Genomic DNA, 15,190 nt, shown 5'->3' on the forward strand with positions numbered 1-15,190 from the left:
TCTGAGCCCCCTCACCTGCATGTTAAGTCGAATACGATGAGGGCCAAGTCCATATCGCAGAAAGGAAGATGCTGTTAATTGTTCATCAACAACTTCATGGGACTCGAGACCCAGGGGAGGACATTCTGAAAATGAGAGAGGGAGTTAGGTGATGAACTAAAGAGGGGGAGAATTGGATTTTAATACAAATGTGTACAATTCACACAGGAGATTGTCTGACGACAGAACTCTCTCTTTGGTGATGTCTGAACACAGAAATGGCTCTTTTGTAAGATTGCAAATGTGCTGGTTTCACTGAACTAGTCTCCTTTTAATCATTGCAGCCATTGGAAAGGATATTTCCAAATTAAATCTTTCTTTACATCTAAAAGAAATAGCTGGTGACCAGCCAATATTCCACAAACCAAATATACCAAATGCTCCTGCAGCTTGGCAATGGGTACATAATTCAGTGCTTCCACATTTATACACCGCACAGAAGATGCACATGAAAACTATGCAAGGGGACATTAGCACTGCATACAAGTGCTTTGCTATGAATCTAGTGTTTGCATATTCATGCTCTGTCAGGACCATCTGGGGAGGCACAGTGGTTAGCACTGCTACCTCACAGTGACATGGTCCCGGGACTGTCTTTTAAAAAATAAATGTAGAATACCCAATTCATTTTTTTTTTCCAATTGAGGTGCAATTTAGCGTGGTCAATCTACCTACTCTGCACATCTTTGCGTTGCGGGGACAGGACCCACACAGACACAGGGAGAATATGCAAACTCCACACCGACAGTGACCCAGGGCCGGGATCGAACCCAGGTCCTCGGCACCGTGAGGCACAGTGCTAACCACTGTGCCGCCCCATCTCGGATCAATGTGGAGTTTACACAGTCTCCCGTATCTGCGTGGGTTTCTCCCAAACATGTACAGGTTAGGTGGATTGGCCATGCTAAATTGCCCCTTAGGATCCAAAGATGTACAGGTTAGGTTGGGTTACGGGGATAGGGTGAAATATTGGGCCCAAGTAGGGTGCTCTTTTGAAGGGTCAGGGCAGATTCAATGGGCTGAATGGCCTCCCTCTGCACTCTAGCATTTCTGTGACCTAGTACCTCCATCTCCCTGCTCAGTCAAGACAATCTAGTGCCCACTCACCCTGGCTCCATCATGGTAGCCTATTGCCTACAAAGCTATACTTGTCCAGAACATGAATGTAAATTACTGGAGAAAAAAACCTTGAAATCAAAATTGAGCAAACAACACAAGGAACAGTTTAATTTTTTGATCATTTAACCTAAGTCACGAGAGGAACACAAAGTCTGCCAGTGGGCACTTTGAGAAGAAATTGTTTACTCGTGTTAGTTCTGAAATTGGAATCTAACATACTACATAGATTAAACAGTGCTAAAAAATAACTTTTGAATTCTTTATCTAATTAATGAATGCAGTGTATCCTCCAGAGAGCCATGTCTTGAAACCATTACTCGCACAATCTTTGTGCTTGGCCAGCTAACCAGTAGAACTGTCTAGTAAAATCCAGGAAACTGGATTAAAAACAGGAAACTGGAAACAACTGTGGTGTTAGGATGAGAGTAAGATCAACAGAAATGACAGTAGAGCACCATACTACTAACTAGTGCAATACTGAGATACATGACATTGGTCAGAACTGCTTTTCAGCAACAATAACTAGCAATAGAGTACAAAATTGCTATTTAGGGGTAATAACTAGCAATAATGATAAAATGCTATTTGTGATCTGTAACAACACAGTACTTCAATGATAGCAATGAGCACTACAGAACTGGTTTGCTCTTCAGGGACAAGAACTAGTAGGAGCAGTTTGGATTACTATTCCAGTGCAATAAGTGGCAGGAGAGACTGGACTGTTGTTCAGGGGCAATAATTAGCACCACAGCACTGGATTATTACTCAGATCTCCTGGTCGCCTTCTTGGTTGCCATCATTGGTTCAGGTGACAGGTCATCGAAGCATTGAATTTCTCCTGGGAGCAGATTTGGAGTATCTCAGGGAATCTGAAATATCTTACTGGTCATTGGCAAGTTAAACTGAGGGTCTGATATACTTTTAATGGGTGCTTAGTTCCAGACTTAATTCCAACTGCAATCCCTTGGGCACATACTTAGGAGAGAGAAACTAGAAAATCTGGCAGCAACTGGTGAAATTGAGGGCAGCAGAGCAATAAGGTGGTAAATAAGAAAAACAGCAAGATGTTGGCCATTACCAAGGACTGTAAAAGTTAGAGAACCAATCACCGATATTACAAAATGTGGCACCTGAAGGAAAAGAACTGCAGATAGCCTTGGGCAGAGCCTTGCTACCTTGAATAGGGCCTTGTGTTATTTGTATCAAAACTCAACAGCTCTTTTGATTATTGTTACTGATATCAGTGTATCCATTTATTATCTCCATATTTGTTAATAACTTGTCATTTTTGTCACAAATTTCGATTACATTCTTTAAGTAGCTATGTGCAGATGTTGTAAAAGGATAAATTTTTTTCGATATTTTTCATGTTAAGCTGAGGCCTTTTCGACTATATGTTATTTGAGATTATGATATTTGGTAATCTTTTAGAGCAGGTAGCATTGTGTTCTTTGTCATTGTTGTGTGCCTCCTCCTTCAGGTACAATGGCCTAAGATGGTGTTGCTGACCATTGTCTTTCATTGGATTGGTCCAGGATTAGGCTTGGCAAAATACTGCAATGGTTTTCCATTGCTTTAAGGGCAGCAGGGTAGCACAAGTGGATAGCACTGTGGCTTCACAGCGCCAGGGACCCAGGTTCGATTCCCCGCTGTGTGGAGTCTGCACATTCTCCCCGTGTCTCCGGGTGCTCCGGTTTCCTCCCACAGTCCAAAGGCGTACAGGTAGGTGGAATGACAATGATAAATTGCCCTTAGTGACCAAAAAGGTTAGGAGGGGTTATTGGGTTAAGGGGTTAGGGTGGAACTGAGGGCTTAAGTGGGTCGGTGCAGACTCGATGGGACGAATGGCCTCCTTCTGCACTGTTTGTTCTATATTCCATGTATGGCTGACCAGGAATAGTCCCACTCGCCAACAGGTATATTGGAAGGATTTACAGGTTTCTAAATCAACCTGTTTGACCACGTTATGAATGCACCAGTGTTCCAGAGAGGGACCTGAACCCAGAGCTTCTTGACCAGTGGTACCACTGTATGTGTCTAGTTGTATGAAAGAAAACAACTATAATTTATATGAATGGAGGAAGGGAATAATATTCAGTTACAACAAATTTAAAGCTTTGAAATGGTTAACCCCATGCAGTCTGCAGTCATCCAAAGCACAATGGGTTTTCACTTTGTCAATTGCAATTAAGTTTTTGACATGAAATGTCATGTTCGGAATTTTATTTTTCTGTTGTTAGGACCACCAGCACCCTGCACTCAGTCAGTATCCAGAAGCTACCAGGTTCACTGAAGGGGAATTAGGACAATCCTGTCACAGCAGGCCCGTCTGGAACCATGGGAGAGTTAAAATCCCTATATAACATGGTAGCATAGTGGCTAGCACAATTGCTTCACAGCTCCAGGGTCCAAGGTTCGATTCCGGGCTTGGGTCACTATCTGTGTGGAGTCTGCACATTCTCCCTGTGTGTTTGTGGGTTTCCTCCGGGTGCTGTCGTTTCCTCCGGGTGCTCCCGTTTCCTCCCACAGTCCATAGATGTGCAGGTTAGGTGGATTGGCTATTCTAAATTGCCCTTAGTGTCCAAAAAAAGGTTAGGTGGGGTTACTGGGTTCCGGGGATAAAGGGGGATAGGGTGGAGGTGTGGGGCTTAAGTAGGGTGCTGTTTCCAAGGGCTGGTATAGACTCGATGGGCTGAATGGGCTCCTTCTGCACTGTAAATTCTATGATTCTATTCTAAATTCTATATATTATCCATGTACTTCTTGCGGGTACAATGGTGCTGTATTGTGTCTGGTCTGACTTTGGCTTAGAGTTGGTGACGTATGTGGCAGTTCAATGAAGAGGTGGGCATTAATGCCAACAATAACGCAACACTTTCTAAAATCTCCAAGAAATATTGACTTTGGGTGAGGTTAATACCATAACGGTATTTAGGAACAAAATCAGATTAGAGTTAGTGGCAGTCATTCTAAACATACTATGCCTGAGGGAATACATGTCATCTTCTGTAAGAAATGTGAAAATTTGGGCTGCTGCTACACACACCACATCAATGGAAGTCTTTGAATAGAGGGTGTACAGATCTCGGACTTTAGACTTAACTTGGAGACACTTTGACTCCATGATCGTTTTTTTTCTTCTGGAGATGTTAAAACAGCAGCCAAATGAATACAACAATCTGTCTGCACAATTTTGTCAGCTGATATTAAAGCAAGTGGTTGCAGAATCGAGTGGAATCCCTAATATCTCATAAGAGTGTGAGACTGGAGGGGCAGCACGGTGGCACAGTGGTTAGTGCTGCTGCCTTACGGCGCCGAGGTCCCAGGTTTGATCCCGGCTCTGGATCACTGTCCGTGTGGAGTTTGCACATTCTCCCCGTGTCTGCGTGGGTTTCGCCCCACAACCCAAGATGTGCAGGGTAGGTGGATTGGCCATGCTAAATTGCCCCTTAATTGGAAAAAATGAATTGGGTCCTCTAAATTTATTTTCAAAAAAAAAAACAAAAATGTAAAAAACTTCCGCTTAATTGGAAAAAATGTATTAGGCACTTTAAATAAACAAAAAAAGAGTGAGACTGTGGGCCAGATTTCTATAGAGTTAGGACGACTTCTGATACCATTAAAAATGGTAGGTCGGATCTGGATGCAGAAGTCCCAGAACCATTTCCGGCCGCTACCATTTTTGATGGCAGACGATACTGGCTTGAATCACACAGCAGGAAACCTGAACACAACTGGGCAGTTGCAAATAGTGCTGAGTTTTAAAATAAACTATTTTTGCTGTTCCAAGGGCCGTATCCTGCAGGAGGAATCATGAATATATGAAGGAGGATATATATCTTGAAGGATGGTCAGTTTAAATGTCAAATCTGAAGTTCATTGTTGACATTTTCCAAGGACTGTTGTTATAGTGGAACCAGTCATGAATGCTTGACCGAATTTCAAAAGGTCCAAGTTTTGAAAATGTTTATGTCCCAGGTACGACAGCCTTCTGGATAAAAGAGTTGCAGACTATTACTCGTCTCTGAAGGAAAATAGTGCTTCCTGATTTGACTCCACTCAACCCTGTTGACCCTTGAACATATCTTCTGGCTGGACAGTGAGTGTAGCTGGCCTGTACCACTGAACTGAATAAAGGACAATGCGAACTGGACAAATGAATGGGGATAAATATTAACAATAAAGTCCAAACAAACAATCAAAATAATTTCTCTCACTTTTTCCAAGTGGTGGCAAATATTCATCTGGGTCTATCTCTTCAGAAGTCTTATCTGGTTTCTTGGGTTCCACTGCAAAATATAGAACAATATGTCACTGCAGCCATTCTTTTTATGCACCCGTAATCATCTGAATCACAAGTGTACAGTGCTTTTGGATTGGATTGGATTTGTTTATTGTCACGTGTACCGAGGTACAGTAAAAAGTATTTTTCTGCAAGCAGCTCAACAGATCATTCAGTACATGGGAAGAAAAGGGAATTAAACAGAATTCAAGAAAATACATGAGAACTGGGGAGAGCTTGCAGAGAGTCGCCTCGCTCCGGCGCCATCATCTTGACCATTTGAATTATGTGTCAATCCATTTTGCAACCTCACCACCTAAATTGTCCAGTCCGTATTCTTACCCTCAGTCTAAGCTTGTCCAGTCCATATCCTAACCCTAAATTCTAGAGTCCAGACCTTAAATCTCTGAGCACTCAGTAAACCTTTCTTTTCCCTGTTGAAAGCAATGACTGTGGAAAACAGTTTTCTGGTCTGTGGAAACCCATGGTCCAGAAGAATGCCACCCAAGCAACCATTATTTAGGTGTGAGTGTTCAAGATTGATGTTGGCATCCAATTTGATGGAGGTGAGCACAGGTAGTCTAATTCTGTCCTCATTTGATATTCACACATGCATGCTTTTTCAGCTGGTGTCAATGAATTGTGATCAGTGATGTTGGGGACGAATATACTTTTCCAAATACTGTTAGATTGACGATTAAATCTTGGATCTCCTAATCTCTATGATTTTGACCCATAACAGGTGGGACTCCCTCATTATCACTATTCAATTTATAGAACATTTAACCTGACACGGATTCAAAGTCAGATATACCTTTTATAACTTAATTATTTCAAACATTGCAATTTACTTATTTAATATAATTTGGAATCCCCTGCAGCATCTGTTCTCTTGTTGGAACAAACTGCAACGAAGATCATGGAATGTTTCTGACCTGAGTCACTGAAGGCAATACTCAAGGAAAAGAGGACAATAAATCCATCATTGCAGCTATAAATTCCCACAATGTGCTGAAATGTAGAAGGGTGCTTACAGTCAGTAGTTTGCGTTCTATCTCTGCTAACAATGTCTGAAAAATTCCATCACTGCTCAAATAACTTCGTTGACAGAAGTGTCAACTATTGTCTTCTATCTCTCTCCTCTGGTCACTTCTGACAATTTGCTAAGGCTGTCTCTTGTGTCCCGCTGAGAAGGCATGAAGAAGAAAAAAATTGTTTCACTTCCATATTCTTGTCTTTAAATTCTGTTTTTTTAAGAAAGGACAAATAGCTTTACTGATAAATTGTCTACAGCTGACCACATGATGATAATTCTGGCAGTTTCGCATGATGGACTCACTCAACTCCTGGAATGTAACACCCCTTTAATTGTATAAACTTTCCAACCATGTCAACAGAATGGATTAGAAGAGACTTCTCTACCAGCCAATTATGGACAAAGGCATAATCACTGGGACTCCTCATCTCCAAAGTTGTGCTAATGGTTCTACAGTGACTGCTCAAACCACAATGGGTTTTATCAAGCTAAATAGCTCGAACTGAAACCATCATGTCATATGATCAAGAATTAAGCTCTTTGAATTGCTTTAATTATACAGCTTTTGGATTCTGTTGTCAGTCGCTGTTTGACCTCAAATGAAGCAGAACTCCAGGCTCCGCCTGCCATCTACCATTGAAAGCAGCAACAGAACCCAATCTCTCTCCAAGTTCAGGCCCTCATCTACATTGTTTTCTCCTGGAATGTCTGAACTTCTCTCCCACTGCCTCCCACAAAACTCGCTCATCTCTCTGTGCTTCTCCCATTGCGGAAGTCAGCGTAACTGGAAAGGCGGGTCACCCTGCATCAGTTTCAGCCAGATAAACTCTCTGAAGGAACACACCTTTTGATTCTGGCCTCTGGACTCACTTGAAATAATCATTCTTATTTGGTAAGTTTTTTTTTCCCTGTACCTATTTATTTTGCTTATATCCCTCTTTTATTGTATGCATGCAAAGGGGCATATTGCCTACCCCTTTTCTGCATTTTGAGTGTGTGCAAAATAAACTAACCCTCTTAATTTATCTTAACTCAAGTTTGGTTATTAATAGAGGATTGGATCATGCCAAAACTGAAGATTTGGGGAAATTACATTGCCACTAATAAGAGGGAAATCAAAAATCAAAACACCTTTTTTATGGACAGGTGGTGAGAGGAGAAATCAGAGCTGTTACATTAATTCTCCTGTCTGTAATACTTAGAACATAGAACATACAGTGCAGAAGGAGGCCATTCGGCCCATCGAGTCTGCATCGACCCACTTAAGCCCTCACTTCCACCCTATCCCTGTAACCCAATAACTCCTCCTAACCTTTTTGGCCACTAAGGGCAATTTTTCATGAACAATCCACCTAATCTGCACATCTTTGGATTGTGGGAGGAAACCAGAGCATCCGGAGGAAACCCCCACAGACACTGGGAGAACATGCAAACACCACACAGACAGTGACCCGAACCTGGGACCCTTGCGCTGTGAAGCCACAGTGCTATCCACTTGTGATACCGTGTTGCCCAAACATGAATTCTCCTTGTTACTTGAAAGATGAATTCCTGCAGAATGTTTGAGGTGAGGGACGCCGTAAGTGTCCCTGCTGATTTCATCTGTGGGAAGTGCACCCAACTCCAGCTCCTCAAAAACCGTGTTAGGGACCTGGAGCTTGAGCTGGATGAACTTCGGATCATTCGGGAGGCAGAGGGGGTCATAGATAGGAGCTTCAGGGAAGTAGTTACACCAAAGACTGGAGATAGATGGGTAACTGTAAGAGGGACTGGGAAGAAGCAGTCAGTGCAGGGACCCCCTGCGGTCGTTCCCCTGAGTAACAAGTATACCGTTTTGGATACTTGTGGGGGGGACGACTTACCAGGGGTAAGCCATGGGGTACGGGCCTCTGGCACGGAGTCTGTCCCTGTTGCTCAGAAGGGAAGGGGGGAAAGGAGTAGAACACTAGTAATTGGGGACTCAATAGTCAGGGGCACAGATAGGAGATTTTGTGGGAGCGAGAGAGACTCACGTTTGGTATGTTGCCTCCCAGGTGCAAGGGTAAGTGATGTCTCGGATCGTGTTTTCCGGGTCCTTAAGGGGGAGGGGGAGCAGCCCCAAGTCGTAGTCCACATTGGCACTAACGACATAGGTAGGAAAGGGGACAAGGATGTCAGGCAGGTCTTTAGGGAGCTAGGATGGAAGCTCAGAGCGAGAACAAACAGAGTTGTTATCTCTGGGTTGTTGCCCGTGCCACGTGATAGTGAGATGAGGAATAGGGAGAGAGAGCAATTAAACACGTGGCTACAGGGATGGTGCAGGCGGGAGGGATTCAGATTTTTGGATAACTGGGGCTCTTTCTGGGGAAGGTGGGACCTCTATAGACAGGATGGTCTACATCTGAACCTGAGGGGCACCAATATCCTGGGGGGGAGATTTGTTAGTGCTCTTTGGGGGGGTTTAAACTAATTCAGCAGGGGCATGGGAACCTGGATTGTAGTTTTGGGGTACGGGAGATTGAGAGTATAGAGGTCAGGAGCACAGATTTGACTTCGCAAGAGGGTGCCAGTGTTCAGGTAGGTGGTTTGAAGTGTGTCTACTTCAATGCCAGGAGTATACGAAATAAGGTAGGGGAACTGGCAGCATGGGTTGGTACCTGGGACTTCGATGTTGTGGCCATTTCAGAGACATGGATAGAGCAGGGACAGGAATGGTTGTTGCAGGTTCCGGGGTTTAGGTGTTTTAGTAAGCTCAGAGAAGGGGGCAAAAGAGGGGGAGGTGTGGCGCTGCTAGTCAAGGACAGTATTACGGTGGCGGAAAGGATGCTAGATGGGGACTCTTCTTCTGAGGTAGTATGGGCTGAGGTTAGAAACAGGAAAGGAGAGGTCACCCTGTTGGGAGTTTTCTATAGGCCACCTAATAGTTCTAGGGATGTAGAGGAAAGGATGGCGAAGATGATTCTGGAAAAGAGCGAAAGTAACAGGGTAGTTGTTATGGGAGACTTTAACTTTCCAAATATTGACTGGAAAATATATAGTTCGAGTACATTAGATGGGTCATTCTTTGTACAATGTGTGCAGGAGGGGTTCCTGACACAATATGTTGACAGGCCAACAAGAGGCGAGGCCACATTGGATTTGGTTTTGGGTAATGAACCAGGCCAGGTGTTAGATCTGGAGGTAGGTGAGCACTTTGGAAACAGTGACCACAATTCGGTGACCTTTACGTTAGTGATGGAAAGGGATAAGTATACCCCGCAGGGCAAGAGTTATAGCTGGGGGAAGGGCAATTATGATGCCATTAGACATGACTTAGGATGTGTTGGTTGGAGAAGTAGGCTGCAAGGGTTGGGCACACTGGATATGTGGAGCTTGTTCAAGGAACAGCTATTGCATGTTCTTGATTAGTACGTACCAGTCAGGCAGGGAGGAAGGGGTCGAGCGAGGGAACCGTGGTTTACCAAAGAAGTGGAATCTCTTGTTAAGAGGAAGAAGGAGGCCTATGTGAAGATGAGGCATGAAGTTTCAGTTGGGGCGTCTGATAGTTACAAGGAAGCGAGGAAGGATCTAAAGAGAGAGCTGAGACGAGCAAGGAGGGGACATGAGAAGTCTTTGGCAGGTAGGATCAAGGAAAACCCAAAAGCTTTCTATAGGTATGTCAGGAATAAAAGAATGACTAGGGTAAGAGTAGGGCCAGTCAAGGACAGTGGTGGGAAGTTGTGTGTGGAGGCTGAGGAGATAAGCGAGATACTAAATGAATACTTTTCGTCAGTATTCACTCAAGAAAAAGATAATATTGAGGAGGAGAATGCTGAGACCCAGGCTATTAGAATAGATGGCATTGAGGTGCGTAGGGAAGAAGTGTTGGCAATTCTGGACAAGGTGAAAATAGATAAGTCCCCGGGGCCGGATGGGATTTATCCTCGGATTCTCTGGGAAGCCAGGGAAGAGATTGCTGAGCCTTTGGCTTTGATTTTTAGGTCATCATTGGCTACAGGAATAGTGCCAGAGGACTGGAGGATAGCAAATGTTGTCCCTTTGTTCAAGAAGGGGAGTAGTGATAACCCCGGTAACTATAGGCCGGTGAGCCTAACGTCTGTGGTGGGTAAGGTCTTGGAGAGGATTATAAAAGATACGATTTATAATCATCTAGATAGGAATAATATGATTAGGGATAGTCAGCATGGTTTTGTGAAGGGTAGGTCATGCCTCACAAACCTTATCGAGTTCTTTGAGTAGGTGACTGAACAGGTAGACGAGGGTAGAGCAGTTGATGTGGTGTATATGGATTTCAGTAAAGCGTTTGATAAGGTTCCCCACGGTCGGCTATTGCAGAAAATACGGAGGCTGGGGATTGAGGGTGATTTAGAGATGTGGATCAGAAATTGGCTAGTTGAAAGAAGACAGAGAGTGGTAGTTGATGGGAAATGTTCAGAATGGAGTTCAGTTACGAGTGGCGTACCACAAGGATCTGTTCTGGGGCCGTTGCTGTTTGTCATTTTTATAAATGACCTAGAGGAGGGCGCAGAAGGATGGGTGAGCAAATTTGCAGACGACACTAAAGTCGGTGGAGTTGTAGACAGTGCGGAAGGATGTTGCAGGTTACAGAGTGACATAGATAAGCTGCAGAGCTGGGCTGAGAGGTGGCAAATGGAGTTTAATGTAGAGAAGTGTGAGGTGATTCACTTTGGAAAGAATAACAGGAATGCGGAATATTTGGCTAATGGTAAAATTCTTGGTAGTGTGGATGAGCAGAGGGATCTCGGTGTCCATGTACATAGATCCCTGAAAGTTGCCACCCAGGTTGATAGGGTTGTGAAGAAGGCCTATGGTGTGTTGGCCTTCATTGGTAGAGGGATTGAGTTCCGGAGCCATGAGGTCATGTTGCAGTTGTACAAAACTCTAGTACGGCCCCATTTGGAGTATTGCGTACAGTTCTGGTCGCCTCATTATAGGAAGGACGTGGAAGCCTTGGAACGGGTGCAGAGGAGATTTACCAGGATGTTGCCTGGTATGGAGGGAAAATCTTATGAGGAAAGGCTGATGGACTTGAGGTTGTTTTCGTTAGAGAGAAGAAGGTTAAGAGGTGACTTAATAGAGGCATACAAAATGATCAGAGGGTTAGATAGGGTGGACAGCGAGAGCCTTCTCCCGCGGATGGAGGTGGCTAGCACGAGGGGACATAGCCTTAAATTGAGGGGTAATAGATATAGGACAGAGGTCAGAGGTGGGTTTTTTACGCAAAGAGTGGTGAGGCCGTGGAATGCCCTACCTGCAACAGTAGTGAACTCGCCAACATTGAGGGCATTTAAAAGTTTATTGGATAAGCATATGGATGATAAGGGCATAGTGTAGGTTAGATGGCCTTTAGTTTTTTTCCATGTCGGTGCAACATCGAGGGCCGAAGGGCCTGTACTGCGCTGTATCGTTCTATGTTCTATGTTCTAATTCTCCTTGTTAATCTCATCAATGACATTTTAGACTCACTTTTCCTTTCAAACTCTACAGTTGATCTGGGAAAAGAACCATTCTCTACTGCTCCTATATTGCTCTATCAGTATTTTTATATGTGCCATTTGTATCAGATCCATGGCTTTCTGGACAGTAATAAGGCTTCCAGTTTATTTAGATTTAGAACAGTACAGCACAGAACAGGCCCTTCGGCCCTCGATGTTGTGCCGAGCCATGATCACCCTACTCAAACCCAGGTATCCACCCTATACCCGTAACCCAACAACCCCCCACCCCTTAACCTTACTTTTTAGGACACTACGGGCAATTTAGCATGGCCAATCCACCTAACCCGCACATCTTTGGACTGTGGGAGGAAACCGGAGCACCCGGAGGAAACCCACGCACACACGGGGAGGATGTGCAGACTCCACACAGACAGTGACCCAGCCGGGAACCGAACCTGGGACCCTGGAGCTGTGAAGCATTTATGCTAACCACCACGCTACCGTGCTGCCCTCAGATGACATGTTTCTGTTGGGCGAAAGTTTTGTACCTGTGGACCTTTTCTTGTTCCACACCATTTACTCATTCACTCTTATTTATTTTCTCGTTGAAAATTGTTACCTTGTCCCCAACTAACCTGATTCCTTTGTGCTTACATAAAGTTCCTTCTCAACTTATGGAAATTCTTGTTGACTTGAAGTAATCCTTGCAAGACTTCATTGCAGTGTTAATGTAAGCCTACTTGTGACGCTAATGAAGACTGTTATTATTACTTAAAACATCTTAGCACCACGCGGTTGTCCATCTAAGATATTTCAGGGTATTTGAAGATACTTTCAGATAGCTCTATTTATACTGAAAGTAATCATCATCTTGTTTCTTTCAACATCAACTCAGTGATTTTACACAGCTCCATCATGGCACCTTCATGGCATACATCTCCTTCCTCCTCTATACAGTAGAACTCTATAACAATGTGTTCAACACGTATAGATTGCGCCCAAATGTGCTAAGACATCTAACGCCTGTCTCGGACTCTTGACTAGAAGCATGTTATCTATCTAGGTATACTTACATCACCTCCAATCATCCCTTCTTTTTCATAGCCTTATTGTTTTATTGATACAGCTATGATGGCTCAACTCAATTTTTCTGGTTTAACTCCAAAAAGATCATTGTGAATGTTCCTCCACTTTCCATTCTCTCTTCATTCATACCCAATCCTCATTTCACTAAGACCAGCTGGGTCCCAGCCTGATGCTGAGCCTGTGGAACAGAGTTATCCGGAGCTGCTGGAGATGATAGGGGGCAGCCGGGACATTCAGTGGGGGATGTCGGCAACACTCCAGCAGATCCATAGCTGCTTGGAGGTGTCCCAGGGGCTATGGGAGTAGGTGCCACCGGCAATGCGTGGCACCGAGGGCAACACTACTGGGCTGGAGACCTCAGTGGAAAGCCTGGAGCACCATTAATGAAGGTCGCGCAGTCTGTGATGGCCATGGCTGAGGGTCTCAACAGAATGTCCGAATCGCTGGGGAATGTCACCAGTACCAGGCTGACCTTGATGAGGTTCTGCGGGACATGTCCCACTCTCGGATGAGCATGACCGAGGCACTGCGGAGATTGTCCCAGTCGCAGGTGGGCATTGCCGAGGCACTGCAGAGCCTGGCCCAACCTCTGAGGAGCATCGCTGATGGCGTCGACACAATGGTGCAGGCAATGCCAGGGCTGGCAGGGCCAGATAATGCAGGGGCAGCTGAGCTCAAACTGGCTGCCCCTCCGTCCTAAGGTGAACCCCAGGGCTCGATGGCACTGAACGGAAGGAGGGGGAGCTGGTGGCCACTGTCGCACTCCATGGGACGGGTCAGCATTGGCACTCAGCGCCCCTCGGATGAGGTCGCGTCTCAAAGTTAGCACACAGGACAGGGCTGTACGGCTGTGCATGTGCCATCAACAAGTGAGCCGGGGCCCTCCGACCCCAGAGCCTCCAGAGGACGGCCGTCAGGGGTATCGGAAGCCACAGGACAGGGTAAGCTGCTGACTGCCTCCACTTCAGTTGTGCATCCGGGGGAGACGTAGGGGTAGAGCTAGGAGGGCCAAGCACATTGAGGATCACTGAGGGCAACGGGGAGGGGGGTGGGGCTAGGTAGCTGTGGGCGCACCAACATGGGTACGATACGGCGGAACCACCGGTTGTCCCGGGGAGAATTGATGGCGGGTTCCTGAGTTGGCACAGGGCAGGTGTTAGGCGGTTGAGGGACCTGTTTATAGACGGGAAGTTTGCGAGCCTGGGTGAGTTGGAAGGGAAGTTCGGGCTCCCTCCGGGGAACACCTTTAGGTACATGCAGGTAAGGGCATTTGTCAGGCGGCAGGTGGCGGAGTTCCCTCTGTTGCCGCCGCGTGGGGTCCAGGACAGGTGTGTGGGTTGGAGAGGGGAGGATCTCGGCAGCGTACCAAGTGATGCAGGAGGTAGACGAGGCCTCGGTGGAGGAGCTGAAGGGTAAATGGGAGGAGGAGCTGGGTGAGGAGATCGAGGAGGGGACGTGGGCGGACGCCCTAGGAAGGGTGAACTCCTCCTCTTCTTATGCGAGGCTTAGCCTCATACAGTTTAAGGTGCTGCATAGGGCTCACATGACCGGGACAAGGATGAGCCGGTTCTTTGGGAGCGAGGACAGGTGTATTAGGTGCTCAGGGAGCCCAGCAAACCATGCCCATATGTTTTGGGCATGCCCAGCGCTAGGGGAATTTTGGAAGGGCGTAGCAAGGACGGTGTCGAGGGTAGTAGGATCCAGGGTCCAACCGGGCCTGGGTCTCGCAATATTTGGGGTTGCAGAGGAGCCGGCAGTGCAGGAAGCGAAAGAGGCCGGCATTCTGGCCTTTGTGTCCCTAGTAGCCCGGCGGAGGATACTTCTTCAGTGGAAGGATGCGAGACCCCCAAGCGTGGAGGCCTGGATCAACGATATGGCGGGGTTTATTAAATTGGAGAGGGTGAAATTTGGCCTAAGGGGATCAGTGCAGGGGTTCTTCAGGAGGTGGCAACCGTTCCGAGATTTCCTGGCAGAACGGTAGAAATAAGGCCGGCAGCAGCAGCAACCCGGGTTGGGGGGGGGGGGGGGGGGGGGGGGGGGGAGCGTCCCTTCGTTTTGAGCTGAAGGGACGTGTATATTTGTTTTTTTCTAATGTCGGGCGTTAATTTATTTCTTCTTTTTTGTATACAAGGGGGGTGGGGGGGGGGGGGCGGGTTTGTTCTTTCTGTTCTTAGTATTTTCTGTTATTGA

General features: G+C 45.9%; 1 protein-coding gene across 1 annotated transcript in view; it reads right to left on the reverse strand.

The window, feature by feature from the left end:
* LOC119957329 (inactive carboxypeptidase-like protein X2) overlaps nucleotides 1-15,190 on the reverse strand; it is an 83,707-nt gene that overhangs the window by 43,533 nt on the left and 24,984 nt on the right. Inside the window, exons 8-9 of the mRNA XM_038785220.1 lie at nucleotides 5,376-5,447; nucleotides 16-125 (exon numbers count right to left, since the gene is read on the reverse strand). Coding sequence (XP_038641148.1) covers nucleotides 16-125; nucleotides 5,376-5,447 — 182 coding nt within the window. The remainder of the gene's footprint in view (nucleotides 1-15; nucleotides 126-5,375; nucleotides 5,448-15,190) is intronic.

Source organism: Scyliorhinus canicula, chromosome 26 (assembly GCF_902713615.1).
Source record: "Scyliorhinus canicula chromosome 26, sScyCan1.1, whole genome shotgun sequence".
NCBI lineage: Eukaryota > Metazoa > Chordata > Chondrichthyes > Carcharhiniformes > Scyliorhinidae > Scyliorhinus > Scyliorhinus canicula.